The sequence below is a fragment of the Mobula hypostoma genome, chromosome 11, assembly GCF_963921235.1.
Source record: "Mobula hypostoma chromosome 11, sMobHyp1.1, whole genome shotgun sequence".
Taxonomy (NCBI): domain Eukaryota; kingdom Metazoa; phylum Chordata; class Chondrichthyes; order Myliobatiformes; family Myliobatidae; genus Mobula; species Mobula hypostoma.
This window is the reverse complement of record NC_086107.1, coordinates 42,566,523-42,590,146: the sequence shown is the minus strand read 5'-3', so window position 1 is coordinate 42,590,146 and position 23,624 is coordinate 42,566,523. Positions and strand designations below refer to the sequence as shown.

At 39.7% G+C, this 23,624-nt stretch overlaps 1 protein-coding gene across 2 annotated transcripts in view; it reads right to left on the bottom strand.

Annotated features, from left to right (window-relative positions):
• Positions 1 to 23,624, bottom strand: part of pde3b (phosphodiesterase 3B) — a 209,267-nt gene that overhangs the window by 35,278 nt on the left and 150,365 nt on the right. For both annotated transcript variants that reach the window (XM_063061900.1, XM_063061901.1), the window contains exons 3-5: positions 17,529 to 17,786; positions 16,895 to 17,052; positions 237 to 355 (exon numbers count right to left, since the gene is read on the bottom strand). In XM_063061900.1, coding sequence (XP_062917970.1) covers positions 237 to 355; positions 16,895 to 17,052; positions 17,529 to 17,786 — 535 coding nt within the window. The remainder of the gene's footprint in view (positions 1 to 236; positions 356 to 16,894; positions 17,053 to 17,528; positions 17,787 to 23,624) is intronic.

Sequence of the window (23,624 nt, the reverse complement as noted above, 5' to 3'; positions counted from 1 at the left end):
CATTCATACAATGAAAAAACATAGCAGGGCTCTCTTTTGATATTTACACATCCCTTGATTTCATGCCTACATCCAAAAAGGTGCAAGCTTTGCATACAAAGACCATTCCGTAAGTTCTCATCTTAAGCTGCTTCTAGATTCTAGATTTTTTTAAGTGGCAACTTCTTTCCTGATCGCAATTTTAGTTTTATAAAGAGCAACCAACAATGATTTTAAAAGGAAACAAAATTTGTCACCTGCTCGTCTGGGCCCAAGGTGGTGTGATGTTAAAGATAAGGATGCAGATCGAGATTTAGGAATTGTCAACAAGTTTGAACTGGAAGGTCCATTTGCCTGTGAACCAACACCTAAAGAACTGAAAAAGAGAAAACCAACAGGTAAGTCAAGCAAAACGTTCTGAATTCAAATCATCTTTGCTTTATATACTAATGAACTAAAAAAAATTAGTGCAATATTTGGAAACCAAGGTTTGATCCTGACTTGGATATTGTCAGAGTGAAATTTGCATGCTTGCCTCATGCCCTCATAGGTTTCCTACCATGTGCACCAATGTCCTCCCATATTGTAAAGATATGCTGGAGGGTAGGCTAATTAGCTATTATAAATATCTCTCGTATAAGACATGTGGAATTAATGTGAATGCAAGAGTAAAAAAAAACTAGGAAAGACTCAATAGTTGCTTGATAGTTGGTGTGAATTTGATAGGCACAAGGGCCTGTTTCCATGCTGTACAATTACAATACCCAAGCCAACTTTAAACACTTAAGTCCCTAAAGTCTTGTAAGGTCTTGGGTGAACATCAATGACCAAACACTGCACATTTTAAACTTTGAAAAGGTGTGCCCTGGCATTTGAAACAGAGGTTGTGTTAACAATGGTCTGTAGCCACAGGTCATATAAAGCCTGAAAACTAATGGTACATAAATTGATAGATGGTGGGGGATTGGAAATAAAAGCACTTGTGGATAGATTGAGGGAAATCAAGAAATCAAGCAATGATAGAGGTGGGGAGCAATATGGACATCAAGGAGGTGAAGAAGTGGAGGTTGTCTGCTGAATTTTAATTAACTGATTTTCCCGTTAAGAGCTCCCACTGTACTGGGAAGACTATTTTGTCCTAGAAATGCTCAGTGAAAAGTGTTCCTGAGACAACAAAATTGACTTTCTCCTGAAGTGCACACCATACTGTATATGCCCAAAGTGGAAATTATGTCAAGTATGTAAGAATAACTCCCACCCAAAAGTTAACTGATTAAATTTCCAGAGTGATTCAAAATGACACATTCAGACATTTCACTCCTTAAAAATCTATTAAAAGCAAAAAGCAAAATTCAATTGAATACCCAAACAATTACAAATTATTAAAGAAAAGATCAAGAACGGCTAACTTCTAGCACTTAAAAGTTCCCATGGCTTTATTAGAAAAATTATCAAACCAACATCAAATAGAAAGACCTCCTGTTCGAGAAAAATTAAATGAAGACTTGCAATTATATGCATGTAGAATCTTAGGCCTAAACGATTCTTAATGTAAAAGAAGCCTTTTTGAATTACATTTGCAGCTGGAATAAAGCTCAATCCAGCAGCCAAGTTGAGCTTAACAAGATCCAACAAACAGAATAAATTAATATTGTTCAAAACAATCAAGGAAACACTCCTGCTCTTACTTAAATATTTCTTTTCACCAGAGAAGGTAAATAAGATTTAGTGCCTCTAAAACTTAACCAATGTTGTGCTTCTTCTACTGATGGCACCTCCAACAATGTAGCATTTCCTCAAAGCATTACTGATCTGTCAACTTATTTTCCATGTTCACATTCAAACTACGACTGTATGCCTCGAGGATAGAATGTGCTAGATGAGGTATTGAACGAATGCTGATACCTGATTGTTCATGGTAATAAAATGTTGCATTTTGTCATATTTATCCTACAGCAAAAGCACCTGTAATATTGCAAAATGTTTATTATCCTTAAAAGATGGTTTTATAAATGGCACTTTTGATTTAAAGCCAGAAATTTACTAACAGTATAATTAGTTTTACATCACAAATTTAAATGTGATGCAAGACTAAAAGATTATACTGTTAGCAAATTTTAAAGTTGACCTGCAAATTTAAATGTAGACGATTTCTCATATCAACATTAAACAAACTAGACAAGGTGAATTGCCAGATATCAGATTAAACTCCAGACCTCAAAAGATAGTGTCAGTAGATCACTCACCATTTTCAGTTAAGGAAATTGTCAACTGAACATTTTGTTTTAAAACAGGTAACTGAATTAGGTATATTATTTATTAAGTGCTGACTAAGCAGCAAAAACCAAAATCTTTCCTTTCCAACTACTACCCCTCGTCACTAGACAGCACACCGTAATGGATTCAATAAACACAGACAATAATAGGCACAGATAAAACTAGTGATCCTGACATAAAAGAAGACTGCTCATTTTAAGGATACTTTGCTTAGAGAATGGTCATAGAGTTAGTAAAATATAAACCACAATATTTGCAACCACCATCTGGTTTTCCTGGATAATTAGTTTTCTTCAAACAGTGTAACCACTTCCAAATTTCTGTCAATGGCATTTCTGCAAGCACTTTTATGGATAAGAATTGATTTACAGACATTTCATCCAGTTAACTATTATTGTCTTTTATTCCTAAACAAGGTGAGAAATATAGAGACTGGAGACTTACCAAAGATGAATTTGTATTTTAGTGTCCCAATTTCTCAACATTTAGTAATATTGGAGGATCTTAGAATTTTATATCACAGAAAATACTGTATGGCCCTAACTTATCATTTTCCAAAACCACTGACTATTACTTCAAAAAAAAATTGCAATATGACTTCCACAATAATTCCTTTTAGAATATTTCATGTCTTAATGTTTGTGACAAAACATTTTATTCTAACCTATTTAGTGTCATAGCTTCATTCAGCATGGAAAACAGTCCCCCTTGGAACAATTTGTCCATGCCAACTACGATGACTAAGTGAGCTAACCACTTGCCTGTGTTTAGCAATAACCTTCTAAACCTATAACTGCCACATGCCCTTATTACACCATTGGCAAGGTTCGTTAATCCTCGACTGTCATTCAAACTGAACATTGTGGCTCTGAACTTTGCCTATCCCACTTTAAAAAGCTTCCAACTTTCCAATCCTCCCATTACCTGCAAAGCATCTCACCCAACTGAGTTCTGCATTATCTCCTCTAAACCACCAGTTTGGGACTTCAACCTATGGTCAAGTCCTATCTCTCTCCCTAACTATTTAAAAACTAATAGAATTCTTATCACCACCACCGACTCCCTCACCTTTCCGGAATACCTCCCACCTAAACAAAGAGACTTTCTTTCTTTAAGCATAGCCAGTGTTTCCAGCACAGCTTTCTGTTTTCATCCCAATCATCATATCTTCTATCTCCTTTTCTACACTCCTTGTGACACCATCCTCTTCCTGAGTAAATAGCAATATCAAATATCTGTTCAGTATTCCAGTTTTACCCCTGCCTCTAGATACAAGGCATCTGGCACAGAGTCTGGCCCTGTGGCTCAGAAGGGTAGGGAAAGGAAGAGGATGGCAGCAGTGACAGGGGACTCTATAGTTATGGGGTCAGACAGGCGATTCAGTGGTCACAGGAAAGAAGCACGGATGGTAGTTTGCCTCCCAAGTGCCAGGGTCCGAGATGTTTCTGATCGCGTCCACGATATCCTGAAGTGGAAAGGACAACTGCCAGAGGTCGTGGTACATATTGGTACCAACAGCATAGGCAAGAAAAGGGAGGAGGTCCTGCAAGCAGACTACAGGGAGTTAGGAAGGAAGTTGAGAAACAGGACCACAAAGGTAGTCACCTCGGGATTACTGCCTATGCCACATGACAGTGAGTATTGTAATAGAGTGAGGTGGAGGATAAAATGCGTGGCTGAGGGACTGGAGCAGAGGGCAGGGATTCAGATTTCTGGATCATTGGGACCTCTTTTGGGGCAGGAGTGACCTGTACAAAAAGGACGGGTTGCACTTGAATCCCAGGGAGGCCAATATCCTGGCGGGGAGGTTTGTGAAGGCTACTGGGGAGAGTTTAAACTAGGATTGCTGGGCGGTGGGAACCAAACTGAAGAGATGAAGGATGAAGGAAGCGGTAGTTGGGTTACAAATAGAGAAAGCTTGGAGACAGTATGAAAGGGAGGATAGGCAGGTGATCGAGAAGGTTCGTGCTCAGACCGATGGTTTGAGATGTGTCTATTTTAATATATGGAGTATTATGAACAAAGCGGATAAGCTTAGAGTGTGGATCAGTACTTGGAGCTATGATGTTGTGGCCATTTCAGAAACTTGGATAGCTCAGGGGCAGAAATGGTTACTTCCAAGAGCCAGGCTTTAGATGTCTCACAAACGACAGGGAGGGAGGCAAAAGAGGTGGGGGCGTGACACTGTTGATCAGTGATAGTGTCATGGCTGCAGAAAAGGAGGAAGACATGGATGGATTGTCTACTGAATCTCTGTGGGTGGAAGTTAGGAACAGGAAAGGTTCAGTAACTCTACCGTGTGTTTTTTTATAGACGACCCAATAGTAACAGGGACATCGATGAGCAGATGGGAAGACAGATTCTGGAAAGGTGTAATAACAGGCTTGTTGTGGTGGGAGATTTTAATTTTCCAAATATAGATTGGCATATCCCTAGAGCAAGGGGTTGAGATGGGGCGGAGTTTGTTAGGTATGTTCAAGAAGGTTTCTTGACACATTATGTAGATAAGCCTACAAGAGGAGAGGTTGTACTTGATCTGGTATTGGGAAATGAACTTGGTCAGGAGTCAGATCTCTGAGTGGGAGAGCATTTTGGAGATAGTGATCACAATTCTATCTCGTTTACCATAGCATTAGAGAGGAATAGGAACTGACAAGTTAGGAAAGCGTTTAATTGGAATAAGGGGAAATATGAGGCTATCAGGCAAGAACTTAGAAGCATAAATTGGGAACAGATGCTCAGGAGGTATTTCCGTGTAGTTCTGCATAGGTATATTCCAATGAGACAGGGAAAATAGGTTACAGAAACCGTGGTGTACAAGGGCTGTTGTAAATCTAGTCAAGAAGAAAAGAACAGCTTACGAAAGGTTCAAAAAAACTAGGTAATGATAGAGATCTAGATGATTATAAGGCTAGCAGGAAAGAGCTTAAGAAAGACATTAGGAAAACCAGAAGGGGCCATGAGAAGGCTTTGGTGGACAGGATTAAGGAAAACCCCAAGGCATTCTACAAGTATGTGAAGAGCAAGAGGATAAGACTCAAGAGAATAGGACCAATTAAGTGTGACAGTGGAAAAGTATGTATGAAACCGGAGGAGACAGCAGAGGAACTTAATGAGTACTTTGCTTCAGTATCCACTGTGAAAAGGATCTTGGCATTTGTAGGGATGACTTACAGCAGACTGAAAAGATTGAGCATGTAGATATTAAGAAAGAGGATGTGCTGGAGCTTTTGAAAAGCATCAAGTTGGATAAGTCACCAGAACAAGACAAGATGTGTGAGGCGAGGGAGGAGATTGCTGAGCCTCTGGCGATGATCCTTGCATCATCAATGGGGACAGAAGAGGTTCCGGAGAATTGGAGGGCTGAGGATGTTGTTTCATTATTCAAGAAAGGGAGTAGAGATAACCCAGGAAATTATAGACCAGTGAATCTTACTTCAGTGGTAGGTAAGTTGATGGAGAAGATCCCAAGAGGCAGGATTTATGAACATTTGGAGAGGCATAACATGATTAGGAATAGTCAGCATGGCTTTGTGAAAGGCAGGTCATGCCTTACGAGCCTGATTGAATTTTTTGAAGATGTGACTGAACACATTGGTGAAGGTAGAGCACTCGATGTAGTGTATATGGATTTCAGCAAGGCATGTGATAAGGTACCCCATGCAAGGCTTATTGAGAAGGTAAGGAGGCATGGGATCCAAGGGGACATTGCTTTGTGGATCCAGAACTGGCTTGCCCACAGAAGGCAAAGAGTGGTTGTAGACAGGTCATATTCTGCATGGAGGCCAGTCACCAGTGGTGTGCCTCAGAGATCTGTTCTGGGACCCCTTCTCTTTGCGATTTTTATAAATGACCTGGATGAGGAAGTAGAGGGATGGGTTAGTAAATTTGCTGATGACACAAAGGTTGGAGGTGTTGTGAATAGTGTGGAGGGCTGTCAGAGGTTACAGTGAGACATTGATAGGATGCAAAACTGGGCTGAGAAGTGGCACATAGAGTTCAACCCAGATAAGTGTGAGGTGGTTCATTTTGGTAGGTGAACTATGATGGCAGAATATAGTATTACTGGTAAGACTCTTGGCAGTGTGGAGGATCAGAGGGATCTTGGGGTCTGAGTCCATAGGACACTCAAAAGCTGCTGCGCAGGTTGACTCTGTGGTTAAGAAAGTATACGGTGCATTGGCCATCATCAATCACGGGACTGAGTTTAGGAGCCAAGAGGTAATGTTGCAGCTATACAGGACCCTGGTCAGACCCCACTTGGAGTACTGTGCTCAGTTCTGGTCATCTCACTACAGGAAGGATGTAGAAACTATAGAAAGGGTGCAGAGGAGGTTTACAAGGATGTTGCCTGGATTGGGGAGTATGCCTTATGAGAATAGGTTGAGTGAACTTTGCCGTTTCTCCTTGTAGTGAGTGAGGATGAGAGATGACCCTGATAGAGGTGTACAAGATGATGAGAGGCATTGATCATGTGGTTAGTCAGAGGCTTTTCCTCAGGGCTGAAATGGTGAACATGAAAGGGCACAGTTTTAAGGTGCTTGGAAGTAGGTATGGAGGAGATGTCAGGGGTAAGTTTTTTCTTTACGCAGAGTGGTGAGTGCGTTGAATGGGCTGCCGGCGACGATGATGGAGATGGAAATAATTGGGTCTTTTAAGAGACTCCTGTACAGGTACATGGAGCTCACAAGAATAGAGGACCATGAGTAACCCTAGGTAATTTCTCAGGAAAGGACATGTTCGGCACAACTTTGTGGGTCAAAGGGCCTGTACTGTATCTGCCTCACTCCAACGCTCACTTTCTGCCTTCTGTTCAAATATCTATACATGATTTCAACATTGTTAATACAAGCAAAACATATTTTGTACAGCTATATATTAAATATTCTGCCAAAGAAGTGAAAGAATAGTGCTCAGAATTCATTGCAGCCAACATTAAAATAAAAGACCAAATGTTGATCTGGATTAGATGATTTCCAACATTTACCCAAATAACTAGTTGCAGTGAACAGCAAAATTTAGGAGGTATCATACTGAACATAGGAACAAAAATAGAAATCAATGTTTCAGTAATGAATTTGCATTTGGATCAGATTTTCCTATTCCATCATCAGACATCCATATCATGCTCTGGAATTCCAATAATATTCCACAAAACCATAAGATTAAAATCACTGAACCTTAACCAATTTCAATTAAAATTAAAATTATACTTTTTAAAGAACCACACCTTCCGAAATATGTTTAGCCAGACAAAATTAACAGTAGCAATACACATTAGAAATATCTTTCAAATAATCTCTCTTTTGAGAAATTTAACTTCACTTCACCTAATAGATTCTGAAAGTTAAGAAGCATTCATCATGGAAGACAAGCTATTTAACAATAATATATAAAATCTTGAAAATATTAGAAAATTAACTTCTTATTTATGATATACATGCTGCCAATTTCATGAAGCAATTTTCCAATTCCAGTATCTATGACAAAATATTCCAAAAAACAGAAATACAATATTCTTCAGATTCTCTCTGGGAAAAACATCTTTCTCTTCCAATTTGACAATGGGTGATCTAAACCAGACCTCAAGAGAATGTAGTGAAAACAAATAGATAACACCATGTTGCTTGTGAATTAAAATAAATCAACTAAAAATGTTACATTGAAACGATACGGTTTAATTGCAGTATAAAGTATTATCCCTATCAGTCCTACATAAACTAGAATGTTCAAACAGAAGTTGTCACAACTGACTCAAATAGCTTGCAAAATGATCTGGAGCATATGAATGATCTATTAGTTTGCACAGTGACATTTCTCGAGGACTTCTACTACCTCAAAGCTCCTGCAAATGGGGTTGAATCCTGACCTCAGATGCTGTACAAAATTTGCACCTACCACAAGGGTTTCCTCAGGTGCTCCCAATTTCCTTATCATATATGATTCTTTGAAGGTCAGCATTGACTCTATGAGCCAAAGATCCTCTTTCTGATCTGTCTTTCTCTATTCTCATCTCTTAAGTGCTTAAACCTCATGACCTCCATGAAATTTACCTAAAATTAATTAAACAAGAAACACAATACTATGGTTGCAAAACAGCCAGACGTTGGTATTCTGTGATAAATGGCTTGACTCCTAGCTCCCCAACACTATAGCTGATTCCTTAAACTACCTTAGCGGTGGTGATTTTGAGCCACCTTCTTGAACCTAACAAATGCTTTTAGGTAGGAACTTCCATGACTTCCTGCTAATAAGAGGGGCATAGTTTAAAGGTGACTGGAGGAAAGAATCGGGGTGTGTCAAAGGTAAGTTTTTTTTAACATAGAGAATGGGTGTGCACGGAACATCCTGCTGGGTGTAACGTTAGAGGCAGATACGTTAGGGATATTTAAGAAACTCTTAGATAGGCAAATGGATGATAGACAAAATGGACAGCTATGTAGGAAGGAAGAGTTAGATTGATCTTAAAGTAGGTTAAAAGGTCAGCATATCATGGGTCAAAGGGACTGTGCTGTGCTGTAATGTTCTACGTTCAATGTTAACACCTTGCAACAATAAAGAAATGTCAAGATATTCCCAAGTCAAGATTGTACAGGAACTGACAAGAAACTTGCAGGTGCTGAGGTTCCTGCTGTCCTATTTGGTGGTAGAGTTGCAGGTTTGGGAGAAGCTGTCTAAATAGTCAAACAGGGGAACTGCAGTGCATTTTTTTTTTGCTGGACTGCATTGTTAGAGGGAATTAACATATAGGGTGTGGAAGGGTAACAATCAGGCAGCATGTATCAATCTGGTTAGTGCAATGCAATAATTGTTGGAGCAGCACTCAATCAGGTAAACAGATACATTTTGGAGAATGCACACCCTCTGACCTGATTTTGTAACCACAATATCAGCAGCTTGTCCAGTTGAGTTTACAATTGATGGTGGTCCTCATCTTGTCTGTTGTATACTTAATATTTCAATGATATTTGAGTGCTAATGAGATTATGGTGCCTATGATATTATGGCACCTATAAAAAAAAGTTTTCACCCCTCTTGGAAGTCTTCATGTTTTATTCTTTACAACATCAAATCACAGTGGATTTAATTTGGCTTTTTTGACACTGATCAACAGAAAAAAACGTGTGCGCGGGAGTGCGGGAAAAAGAGAGAGAGATTCACTGTCGCAGCCATCTATGACAATGAATTCCACAGACTTACCACTCTCTGGTTGAAGAAATTCCACACCACCTCCGTTCTAAAGGTATATCCTTGTATACTGAGGCTCTGCCCTCTGCCCCTTGACTTTACCACAATTGGAAACAACCTTTCAACGTCCACTCTATCCAGGTCTTTCAACAGTTCGTAAGTTTCATTCTTCTCAACTCCAGTCAGTACAGGCCAAAAGCCATCAAACACTCCACAAATGTTAACCCTAACATGCCCAGGATCATTCACCATAAGACCATAAGATATAGGAGCAGAAGTAGGCCATTTGGCCCATTGAGTCTGCTCCGCCATTCAATCACGGGCTGATTCAAATTTTCCAGTCATCCCCACTCCCCTGCCTTCACTCCATACCCTTTGATGCCCTGGCTAATCAAGAACCTATCTATCTCTGCCTTAAATACACCCAATGACTTGGCCTCCACAGCTGCTCATGGCAACAGATTCCACAGATTTACCACCCTCTGACTAAAGTAATTTCTACGGATCTCAGTTCTAAATGGACGTCCTTCAATCCTGAAGTTGTGCCCTCTTGTGCTAGACTCCGTTTTTAATGGGAAATAACTTCACCATATCTAATCGGTTCAGGCTTTTTAACATTTGCAATCTTTCTATGAGATCCCACCTCATTCTCCTGAACTCTAGGGAATACAGCTCGAGATCTGTCGGACGTTCCTCATACGGAAACCCTTTCATTCCTGGAATCATTCTCGTGAATCTTCTCTGAACCATCTCCAATGTCAGTGTATCCTTTCTAAGATAAAGAGCCCAAAACTGTACACAATACTCCAAGTGTGGTCTCACGAATGCCTTATAGAGCTTCAACACCACATCCCTACTCTTATATTTTATACCTCTAGAAATGAATGCCAACATTGCATTTGCCTTCTTCACAACTGACTAAACCTGGAGGTCAACCTTCAGGGTATCATGCACAAGGACTCCCAAGTCCCTTTGCATCTCTGCATTTTGAATTCTCTCCCCATCTAAACAATAGCCTGCCCGTTTATTTCTTCCACCAAAGTGCATGACCATTCACTTTCCAACATTGTATTTAATTTCCCACTTCTTTGCCCATTCCCCTAAACTATCTAAGTCTCTCTGCAGACTCACTGTTTCATCAACACTACCCGCTCCTCCACCTATCTTTGTATCATTGGCAAATTTAGCCACAAATCCATTAGTACCGTAGTCCAAATCATTGACATACATCATCATTGAACTCCACTGGTAACCGGGAGCCAGCCAGAATAGGATCCCTTTATTCCCACTCTCTGTTTTCTGCCAATCAGCCAATGCTCTATCCATGCTAGTAACTTCCCTGTAATTCCATGGGCTTTTATCTTGCTAAGCAGCCTCATGTGTGGAACCTCCTCAAAAGCCTTCTGAAAATTCTCGTGAATCGCCTCTGGACCCTCTCCAATGCTGGCTCACAATACTCCAACTGTGGTCTGACTACGCCTTATAAAGCTTCAGCATTACATCCCTGCTTTGATATTCTGGTCATCTCAAAATAAATGCCAACATTGCATTTACCTTCCCTACTACAGACTCAACCTGCATGTTAATATTTAAGGGAATCTTGCACAAATTCCTTTCCACTTCTGATTTCTAAACTCACTCCCCATTTAGAAAATAGTCTATGCCTTTATTCCTTCTACCAAAGCGCATGACCATACACTTCCCTACACTGTATTCCACCTATCATCTCTGCCCATTCTCTTTATCTGTCAAAATCCTTCTGTAGATACCCTGCTTCCACAACTCTACTTGCTCATCCATCTGCCTTTGTATCATCCACAAACTTGGCCACAAAGCCATCAATGCCATCATCCAGATCCTTAATATGTAACATGAAAAGTAGTGGACCCAACATTAACCCCTGTAACCACTAGTCAGAGGCAGCCAACTAGAAAATGCCCCCCTTTATTCCTACTATTTGCTTTCTGCCAGTGAGCCAAACTTCTGTCCTTTCCTATAATACCATGGGCTCTTAGCTTGTTTAATTCCTCATTTGCAGTACCTTATCAAAGACCTCATAAAAATCAAAGTAAACAATATCCACAAATTTTGCTCTGTCTACAATGCCTGTTATTTCCTCAAAAAATTAATGCCACTGTGGGTGGTATTAGGAGTAGGTGGACCAACACGCTAAAAAGATGGTCACTGCCTGCAAATATTGTGATGGAAATGTTAGCTCCTGAGCACTGGCTAGATTTTGCTGAATGCAGTCATGAACTGCTTCATTTGCCAAGGAATGAAATTCCAACACACTTATCAGTGAAAACTTCCACTTCAGACATTATAGACACATAGAAAACTACAGCACAATACAGGCCCTTTGGCCTACAAAGCTGTGCCAAACATGTCCTTACCTGAAAAATTACCTAGGGTTACCCATGGCCCTCTATTTTTCTGAGCTCCATATACCTGTCCAGCAGTCTCTTAAAAGACCCTATCATATCCTCCTCCACCACCATCGCCGGTAGTCCATTCCACGCACTCACCACTCTCTGCGTAAAAAACTTACTCCTGATATCTCCTCCGCACCTACTTACAAGCACCTTAAAACTGTGCTCTCTCATGCTAGCCATTTCAGCCCTGGGAAAAAGCTTCTGACTATCCACACGATCAATGCCTCTCATCATCTTATACACCTTCTTATGATAGAAGAAAGGTCACTGATGAAAAGCAGAGATCACTTGGCCTATGACACAGTCCTAAGCTACTTTCAGAGTGATGTTCTGAGACAAGGATGATTGAATTCCAGCAACCACAAGCTTCTTCATTGGAATGGTATTTGAGTCAAACCAAATCACAATGCTTCCTTGATATTCAGGTTGACCAGGGCTTCATGATCTCACACAAAGTCAAATGATGCTCAATGATAAGGCCAGAAAATTTCACCTTATCACTGAAATTCAGCTCTCTAGTCCATGTTTGGGCTATGGCAATGATGAACTTCGTAGCTGAGCGACATAGTGAAACCCATTCTGACTTCTCGTGATATTATTGGTAAGTGCATGCTATAATAATACTGCATAGACCAGAATTTCTATTTGTATTCAATGACTCATGCTGTTTGCTGGCCAATCCTGTAAAAACAGCTTTCACAGTGCCTGCAAGATGTGTACGTGTGTGACTTAGGAACCATACTGGGGATTCAACTCAAGTCCTCTGAAGTTATTTGCTGACATTCTATTTCATATTTGACCTGATAGTGACACACACCCTTTGTCTTCCAAAGAACACTTCGGTGACAATTACCCAACACTCACTCACCTGAGCATCTGCTTTCATTGCACATCTCTAATTTAATGTCCTTCAAGCTTCTGTTCACCAGCAGCACCCTCTTTTCCCATTCAATCTCTGACCAAATCGTGTCATTCTCATGACCCCACACAACACATAAGCAAGAGGAATTAATTCATGGAGAATTAAGGATGTTATTTGTTTTGAAGGCAAAGAGGAAATTTGATTTACTGGACTGTAAATGATACAGAAGAATTTACTGAAATACGGAAAATGGCAGTGAGGAGGTAAATAAAATTTACTCTATTATAGGTAGCAATGCCATGCGATGGATGGATGTATTCTTGACCAAGACATGACTTAAAGTGGTCAGTTCTAGGTCTTTAACATTTTCAAATTTTAGAAGTTAACAAGATAGAGGACGCAACATTTTAAATGTTGCAAATTTTATAGAACTTGAAATGTAATAATTGGTATGAAAGTACCTATGGACTTCAGGCTGCTGACAGCATTGTTAGTCCTGACGAAGGGTCTCGGCCCGAAACGTGGACTGTACCTCTTCCTATAGATGCTGCCTGACCTTCTGCATTCACTAGCATTTTTTGTGTGTGTTGCTGTACTTTATTCATATTCCTTTTCAGTTTTGATGAATCTTAAAACAGGTCATTCTAGCAGTCAGCCAGAATTTACTGTTGGAAGCTCATCAAACATTTTGTATAGAAGTATTGGTTTATATATTTGCTTCTTATGGGTCCCTGCACACAGAGGTTTTAAGTGGGTTGATTGTTACGCTAAAAAACCTGTTAAAAGTTCAACAGTGGATATAGCAAATCAGAAGCTAAGGGGTTGGTAGGGTGAAGAATTAGGGATTTATGGCAAAACTTGCGGGATAAAGGGCATAAGAGGAGACACCTTAAGAGAATACATAAAACTTTTGGGTTTATAGGAGAAGGGGGTAAAACAAGGAAAGGAATTATTTTGACACACCTTTGAATTGAGCACATCATTACTTCTTATATCTTGTTGGAAAACATCATTCTGAGTTGTGTAGGACTTGTCATCATTGTGAAACAGTTGAACATATACTATTACAGTGTGAAGCATGTATGGTTGAAACAAATCAAATGCAGACATCATTACAATTTTTGGGGTTGGTAGCTTTTATTTAAAAATGTTCTTAAATTATGGGAGTAACTTAATTCACAGAATTGTCTTTCATTACTTACAATCTATAGGGCTTTTGGGGCAATTTAGTTTACATTTGAAAGTGAAGTAGAAAGCCCCATCCCATCCCCTCCCCCTCCCCCAGTTCACTCCACCACTCTCCAGTCCAGTTGATGGCAGTAATGCACCTTTAAGTTGGACTGCCAACCACCATTAAAAAGTCAGAAGAAGAAGAAATATGTAGAAGACAAAATTTTTGGACCAAGGATAGAAATGTCATGTACTAGAGAACATGCTTTAAAGGTGAGAGAGGGCACGTTTAAAGATTAAGTGCAGGGCAAGTATTTTTGTAGAGTGGTAGGTGCCTGAAATCGGCTGCTGGAGGTAGTAGTGGAAGCAGATATGATATTTGTGGTTAAGAGGTTTTTAAGATGAACATGTTTCTATGCAGGGAATGGAGGGATATTGATCATATGCAGGTAAAAGAGATTTAGTTTAATTTGGCAATGTGGTCAGCACTATGTTCAGTTATCAGCATGCTTTTAAAGAGTTTATAATATAGCAAATCAATTTTGAAGACAGAAGGAAGGAACAGGGAAGTTTTAAGAGTGGCCTTACAAATGCTGGTACTATGAGAAGACGTTATGACAGAGTAAACTAGAAAAGATCATTAGCTATGTAATAAACTTCAGGTCAGATTCCAAATTATTAGCATAAGACCTAAAAGCGAGGAGAGAAATCATCAACACATGAAATTCTGAAGATACTGGAAATCTTGAGCAACACACACACAATGCTAGAGGAAGTCACCAAGTAAGGCAGCATTCATGGAAGGGAACATTTTAAACCAAAACCTTTCATCAGGACAAGGAAGGGGACAGAAGCCAGATTAAGGTGGTGTGGGAAGGGGAAGGAGTACACGCTGGCAGGTGATAGATGACACCAGCAGAAGGTGAAGGTATATGGGTGGGGGAGGGGTGATGAAGTAAGAAGCTAGGAGGGGATAAACGGCAGCGGTGAAGGAGGAGAAATCTAATAGGAGAGAACAGTGGACCATGGAAAACAGGGAAGGAGAAGGAGAACCAGAGCAAGGTAGTGTGCAGTGAGAGGGTAACCAGAATGGGATTGGGAAAAGAAAGGAGGGAGAGGGCAACGATGATGAGAAGCCAGTGTACAGAGAGGAGATAGAGCATCTTGTGGAATGGTGCAAGCACAACTTGAGTCTCAATATGGACAAGACTAAAGAGATGATTGTGAAATGTAAAAAGGTGCATGCTAATCACTCCTTACTGCACATAAGTAGTTCCTTCATGGAGAGAGTTAGGAGCACCAAGTTTCTGGGAGTGCACAAAATGGATAATTTCACTTGGTCCCTCAACACCACCTTTTTTTTTGGTCAAGGAAGTACAGCAGTGTCTCCACTTCCTGAGGAGATTGAGGCAAGAGATGCTACCCAAACCCCATTCTAATCAATTTTTAGAGGCTTGAGTGTGCCATTGAACACCATTGAGTGTGTCCTGATCAGCTGCAACATCATTGTATGATACGGGAATTGCAAGGCATCTGACCGTAAGATTCTATGGAGGATCGCAAGGATTACTGAAAGGATCATCGGGGTTTCTCTTCCACCCATTCGTGATATTTATCAGGAGTGCTATGTACTCATTGCCAAGGATTCCTCCCATCCATCCTCAGTACCGTTGGAGATAGTAGAAATTATGGCGAATGATATAGAGGCTTGTGGGGTGGACAAGAGGAGCTCTATCCCTATTATGACAGCCAGAAGATGAGGTGAGGGCAAATATGTGGGAAATGGAGAAGATGTGAATGAGGCAGCATTGATAGTATTGGAAGGAAAATCCCATTCTTTGAAAAAAAAAGATAACATTTCAATGTTCTAGAATGGAAAGTCCCAACCATCAGAGGACAGCTGTGGCGGAGACAGAGGAACTGAGAGAAGGCTACAGGATTTTTACAAGTGAAAGGATGGGAAGAGCTATATTCAAGATAATTGTGAGACTAAGTGGGTTTATAAATGATATAAGTGAACAGCCTGGCTCCAATGATGAAAACAGAGAGATTAAGAAAGCAGAGAGAAGTGTCAGAGATGAACCAAGTAGATTTGAAGGCATGGTGGTAGTTGGAGGCATAGTTGATGAAATTGACAAGCACAGCATGGGTGCAGGAAGCAGCATCAATGCAGACATCAATGTAGCAGAGGAAAAGTTGGGAAGCATTACCAGTGTAGGCTTGGAATATGGGCTGTTCCACATAGCCACAAAAAGGCAGGCATAGGTGGGACCCATGTGAGTATCTATGGGTACACCTTTAGTTGGGAGAAAGTGAAAGGAGCCAAAAGAGAAATTGCTGAGAGTAAGAACCATTTCTGCCAGTTGAAGGAGGGTGGTGGTGGATGAGAACTGGTTAGGTCTGTTGTCAAGAAAGAAGCGAGAGCTTTAAGGCCTTCCTGATGAGGGGATACAAGTGTATGGGGACTGGATGTCAATAGAGAAAGTAAGGCAATTGGGGCTAGGAAAATGAAAGTTATTTAAGTGATGAAGTGTCACAAATGTAGGTATAATGGAACTGAACCAAGGGGAACAAAATGAAACTGTGGTATGCAGACATGAGAAAAATCCTTTTTACTTTATAATGATAAGGAATGTAATGCTTGTACAACAGTAAAAGAGACCAAGTTCCTAAGAAATGATAAAAAGTATACTAAACAAGTACTTGAAGAACATAAAAGGTTAAGGACAGAAAAATTAAAGCCATATGGATCTTGCCAGTTCTCTCTTTCGAAGTGTCAGCCAATATAGAAAAGAAAATCGGTACCTTTTTGTGGTATATACCTTTAACATTGCAGAGCAACAACTTCCAGAAAGGTTAACTGCAAATTTCGTAATGGTTGGCAGAGCTGTTCAAATCAACCACTGGTTTGATGTGATTCACAACTTGTGGTATCACTTCCTTGGCATACATTATTGGACCTCAAAAATAGTATGTATAAAATTACCTCACTGAACCACTCTCTGGGTATGGTTTTATTCCATTGTTCCGATCCCATCTAAGAGGAGCAGGCTCCATTGTTGGCAAGCCAGTTGCTGATGTGGTGGTTGTCCATGTTCCTGTATTTCTTCTTAGCTGGCCAGTTGGTAAACTTCTTCTCAAACGCTAATTGAAAGATAAGTGAGGTTAACAATCCAAAGCACTTATCACAACTCCAATTTTTTGGAGATATAGTTGTATCAGCAGGATACACTCCAACATGAGAATTGAGGAGAATGAGCAAAATCTAACTACTTACTAAACAGGACAGATAGAAATCTTGGAGACAATTATTTCTTGGTAGCTTTTGATAACATTAAATGGCCAAGAGAGGTATAACAGAAAAAAAAATTAAAACTGAACTCTCCCAAGAGAAATTTATGAAACTGAATCTGTAGATGAGCATCAGAACATTTATATGATTAACAATAATAACATTCAACTAAATTTAAATGATAATTCAGGAAAATAAAGTCAGAAATCCTAGCAAATTCCATGTACTTTCTCAAAGGTTACAATTACAGGCACCTATTATACAACAATAATATTCATAACAATGTAATGTAGTTTATACTCAAACAGATCAGTTAAGTTTTTCTAACCTTTGGAAAAATTCTTTCCCCTTTATCCGAAGAGTCCTCCATTTCTGAACAGGTGTAAGAGTCAGAGAATGATGTAAGGGGATTCACTCTTGGCCTGTGTGTATTAGAATACGTGAGCTGGGATGCAATTAGACTGCTGACAGTTCGCAGAGATGATGTGATATTGGAAGGGACTGATGGGTCAGCAAGAAGGTCTGTAACCAAGCTCTGTGCCTCACCCATAACAGCAAGATCCACTCCACAGCCATTACTAGAATTCTATGGCAAGAACAAAGAAAAGGTTTTCATAGTACAGTTTTACTCAATTTACTACTTTCAGGGCATGTAAAATTTCAATGTAATAGTTACTTTTCTCCAATATAAATATATCTGGATCTTGCTGAAAGTTAATTGAATTTGCAACATACATTATCCAAAGTAGTCCTATTTTTCTAGAGCTCGTTTGAAGATGTATATGATTTTAATTAATTCAGGATGCATCAAGGTCAGGGGTTCCCAATCTCAGATGCATGGACTCCTTAATGATATTGGTCCATAGCATAAATAAGGCTGGGAACCCCTGATCTAAGTGCTTCACAGTCAAATAATTAACACTGTTAACCTGTAAACTCTTCTAGTACAGGTATTGTTCCCAAAGCAAAAATCTCACAAGTAGCTACAAGATATATATACTGATTAATTTCAAATAAATATTGCTTTTTTCTTCTTTAAATATGGACTGGAAACCAGGAAAGACCTCACAAACACAAGAGGTTCTGCAGATGCTAGAAATCTAGAGTAACACATACAAAACACCAGAGGAACTCAGCAGTTCGGCCAGCATCTATGGAAAGGAATACACAGTTGACGTTTCAGGCCATAACCCTTCATCAGGGCTGGGCCTGTTCATTAGTCCAGTCTTGATGAAGGGTCTTGGCCTGAAACGTCATCTGTTTATTCCCTTCCAGACACACTGAACAACATTAATGACAATAAGCAATTAGTATTATCACACGTATCAAAAACTATTAATTCACGTGCCAGTTTATTCATTTCAAAAACTGAGCACAATTTCAAAACAACATGTATTAAAATAATTCCCAAATCACGCAATCCCCAGATTGCAATGACTGTAAAATCTAAGTTCCCATTATTCTACCACGAAATTAACAAAAACTTTTGAGATTCGCATATGTGCAATTAAAAATAAAACAATATAATCCCAAAGTTGCAGATCACAATTCCTTTGAAAATCTACAACTCTGAACAAGCTCCAAGCATGGTTTTTAAGAACATAATCATATTAAGTGCTTTGGATAGCTTTGAGCTGCATTATATAAATTAAAACTGCTGTTATCGTCGAAGATCTCTGCCAGTGAGAAGGACAAAGGCAGCAAGTGTGTGGGAACACTACATCCTACGGATTACCCTCTGAGCCACACACATTCATCAATCGATATTATATCACTTCTTTCTCTCCCCCCATCCCCACCACCACCCATGTCACAGAGTCGAAATACTGAAGTTTCCTTTCTCATTGTACTGTGGGGAAACCTCCTCAGAAAGATGGTAGCACTTGAAGGTGGTGGCTCACCATCAACTTTACAACAATTAGGGATGGGCATCAAAAATGCTGAACTGTTCAGGCAATTATCATAAAATTGAGGCTTGTTCTCAAGATGATTTGATTGACAGTATTATAAACTGCAATATGTACACTTCTACGAGTACAATATCCAATATGAAATACAGTTGTTCCAATCTACTGTTAATGGAAGTGGCTGACCTAAGGAAAAGAAAACAATGGACATTATTCCTGGACACACTGTGCAGTTTGCTGATGACAAAAATTCTACTTTGGTTCATAAATTACTATTATTTTTAATTCTTCTTTCAGCTTAACTTGTTTTAGATGCTCCCTTGTATTATTCCTTTCCCTTGTTTGCACACATTCCAACCGTAGATTGATTATAACACAAAATTATTTTCTTACTATTGAAAAAGCAAGTGAACAGAATTTACAGGCTTAGTATTGCAGCATCTATGCATTCAAGAACAAACTGTACAAATGGCAAGGTAAACCTGGCCTTGTCTAGCACCAGAGAAATTCTCTTTTTGGTAAGAAATAGAAACAAAGGTAATGGGCACAGAAGAGCAATACACCAAAGGTGAAATATTCAGGAGCACAGGCATCGCAGAATTAAACAGAAGATACATGCAGGAACACTTCAGGAAATAGAGAATTATAAAGTTATTGCTGAACTACGACTGATGATGCAATTTAAATAACATTAACTTTATGCCCTTCAGGCTGTAAATCATAATTCATGATTATGTAGATATTTTATACCAGTAATTTAAATCAAATATTTAACATTACATTTGATTTCATTTTGCCTTTGCAGCTTCAGAATTGAGATGAAACTCAACAGTGATATTTACACATAGTGAATATGCATCATAAAGAACAAAAAAATCTAATTTACAATACAGAATCTGTACTTATCACTAACAGCTGAACAACTGAAAGATTTATTGCAAGGGAGACAAATTAGCATATCACTGAAGCAGCTTCATTTGAAGCTTCAAAATAAATGCGGGGCTTTTGTCACTTATTTTGTAAACTAAATTGTCCAATACTTCAGAAGTCAGCCCTAGTTATCATGATTTAAAGAACAGGCAGGAAGTTACTAGCTCATACTTTGCCATTAAAATACTGGTAAATCTAACAGCATTAATTTAGTTATGCAAAATACTCCAGCTACTTCTGTCCAGAAAACCATGCTTTCTCATGAGTTTTGTGAAAATTAAGCCTACAATGTATGCTTTACCACTGAAATGCATTGAAAAGCACAAGGTTGCTATACTACCATAGTAAAACTGAACTAAATTTGCAATGAAGATTATAGTTGTTTTGAAATAATACAGAACCAAGCATTTAGAGATGTCCACATAAAATTAAACTTGCATTTACAGCAAAATATACTATGACATGCTAGAAATTACTGCCCACGAACTCCTGCATTTTGAGATAATGAAATGCCTTCTGCTGTAAATATTCTAAATTTTTTAAAGTGCAAAATTTTAAAATCATCTCACCTTTCCAATCCTCTATTTTGTTTTATCATTTCAATTTTCTTTTCCTCTATTTTCAATTTCCTTTTCCTCTCTTTCTTATTGTTGGCATTGAAGCCACCAACTCTACATTTCATTTCTTTCTCAGTTTTTGTGCTATTTCACCGAAACTGAGGAAATGCAATTGTTTCCTGCTTTCTGCTTCTTAGTTTCCTGTATGTCAGCTAGGATGGACAGCTCAAACAACTTGACTGCATCATAGTTGTTGAACGGCATGAACTATCTAGGCCTGCAGGTATCCAGTCGACACACAATATTTTGCTTTGTGGGCAGTTTTCTTTAGCCAGCTATGAACTAAATTCACACCAGCTAATTTTCACAGAGAAAAAAAAATTTCTGTGAAAAATAGCTGGTGTAGATTTAGTTTACTCATGACAGAACAGTATAACATACAGTATATTAAGTTGTGATTGAGTTAAAAGACAATGGGACTTGACTTCCAGCCTATTGGGATGACCATACTTGGTGCCCAAAATTGCCAGCCCCACATATCCCCATTTGTTTGGCCCAGATGTCGAGAATGTCTCTCTTTGGTCTTTTTGACCACTCTCCACTGAACATCGACAACTCCTCCGTAGGGATCGTTAAGAGCACCAAATCTCTTGGCGTTCCCCTGGCGGAGAATCTCACCTGGTCCCTCAACACCAGCTCCATAGCAAAGAAAGCCCAGCAGCGACTCTACTTTCTGCGAAGGCTGAGAGAAGTCCATCTCCCACCCCCCCCCATCCTCACCACATTCCACAGAGGTTGTATTGAGAGCATCCTGAGCAGCTGCATCACAGCCTGGTTCGGAAATTGCACCATCTCGGATCGCAAGACCCTGCAGCGGATAGTGAGGTCAGCTGAGAAGATCATCAGGGTCTCTCTTCCCGCTATCACAGACATTTACACTACACGCTGCATCCGCAAAGCAAACAGCATTATGAAGAACCCCATGCACCCCTCATATAAACTCTTCTCCCTCCTGCCATCTGGAAAAAGGCACCGAAGCATTCGGGCTCTCACGACCAGACTATGTAACAGTTTCTTCCCTCAAGCCATCAGACTCCTCAATACCCAGAGCCTGGCTTGACACCAACCTACTGCCCTCTACTGTGCCTACTGTCTTGTTTATTATTTATTGTAGTACCTGCACTGTTTTGTGCACTGTATGCAGTCTGGATAGGTCTGTAGTCTAGCGTAGTTTTAGTTTTTTTTTCTTACGTACACCCTATCCTCGTTATATGTGTCTTCAGACAATGCGGATTCACAGTTATGCGAGGAATCTATTTCTACCAACATCTCATTATATGCATCCAAAATTCACAGTTATGCGAGCAGCACTGCCTTCCCGCCAATACAAGTCACGTGCTCACGCCTCACAGTTGGGACAAGAAGCACTGCTTTCCCGCCAATACGTCAGGTGCGCGCGCCTCACAATTCCACTCCCGCCACTCTCGCATTGGCTTTGGCAAGGTGTGGATGCGTGATCTTAAACTTCTGTTGGTTTTACCTACAGTGCAGTGATTTTGTGCTTGAAATATTTAATTATGCCTCCTAAGCGTCCGATGTCATGCCTTGGGCCGTCAGCCAAGCGGCAGAGAACCGCTTTAACATTTGAAAAAAAGTGGGAAATTATAAACAGCGCGACATCAGCTGAAGGTAACACAGCTCTGGGACGCTACTGCCGGGAACAGAATCTTGCCTTTAAAGTTCTTTTGTTGCTTGACAATGCACCAGCCCATCCTAAACATTTGGACAGCATTCATCCTAACATAACAGTGCGTTTCCTGCCGCCTAACACAACACCGCTGATTCAACCACTCGACCGGTGTGATCCACATTCAAGGCATACGTATTTTTTTTACCGCAAATTCTCTCTCAGATGCTGCAAGCAACAGACGATTTTGAAAATCCCAGGAGTTTACCAACGGTGAAGGAATGGTGGAAGTCGGAACACTTAGCACAAATGGCAATGCAAATGGACCCAAGTTTAGAACGGAGTCAGCATTTCAGTCGTTCCCTGCTGTCAACCCTTCTTCCCTACAAGCAAATTTATGCTGAAAAACAAAATGCTGCCAAGCAAACAACCCTCACCACTTTATGCAGATCGCTGTAATCTTCTGCTGCCAGCAATTCTAAGAGTTCTGTGAGTCTTCCTTCACCCCTTGCTGTGCTTGATATTATCCTGACGACCACAACCATCCACCTTATCCGTGTAAAGCTGCCCAACATCACAACAACCACTCATCTCCCAGAGCGAACACACCTGCCACTGTTGGTGATTACTGTACACCAGAGGATGTTAACTTTCTATGATTTATTACATTGAATATTACCTTAAATTGATTAAATATAATACAAATGTTATCTTGTAGCACTGCTTTTGTGTCGTATTGGTTTAAAAATGTGAATAAATTATAGATAAAACATATTTAGGAAGCCCTCTGGAACGAATCCCTATTTTCTCCATTTAAATAATTATTCACATTATGCGTCAACTTCAAGGAATGTATCCCTCGCATACAACGAGGTCAGGATGTAGTTCAGTGTAGCTTTTGTATTGTTTCATGTTGCACCACGGTCCTGGTAAAAGTCGTCTGATTTTTACTATGTTCTGTACCAGCAGTTATGGTTGAAATAACAATAAGAAGTGACTTGACTTGACTTTTGTACCTTGAAGTCCATGTTGCAGTCCGGGTAGCAACAGGGTCTAGGGCAGCCTCGAAAAGAGGCACTGCTCCAAAACTGATGACAACTCCTAGCAAATTTTAATATATCAAACAATGAAATATTTAAATACAATTGAGGCAAAATTAGTAAAGTGTGAAAAGATTTTTAAATCATTTAAGGACATATAAAACACATAATAAATTTGATTAATTTTCCCAAAGTAAAAAAAAATCTACCTTTAACTGAACTAACTTGACTTTTAGCTCTACAATCTGTCTCCTGCAAGTCCTGTTAAAATCAATGGGGTTTCAAATTCAAATTATATACAAG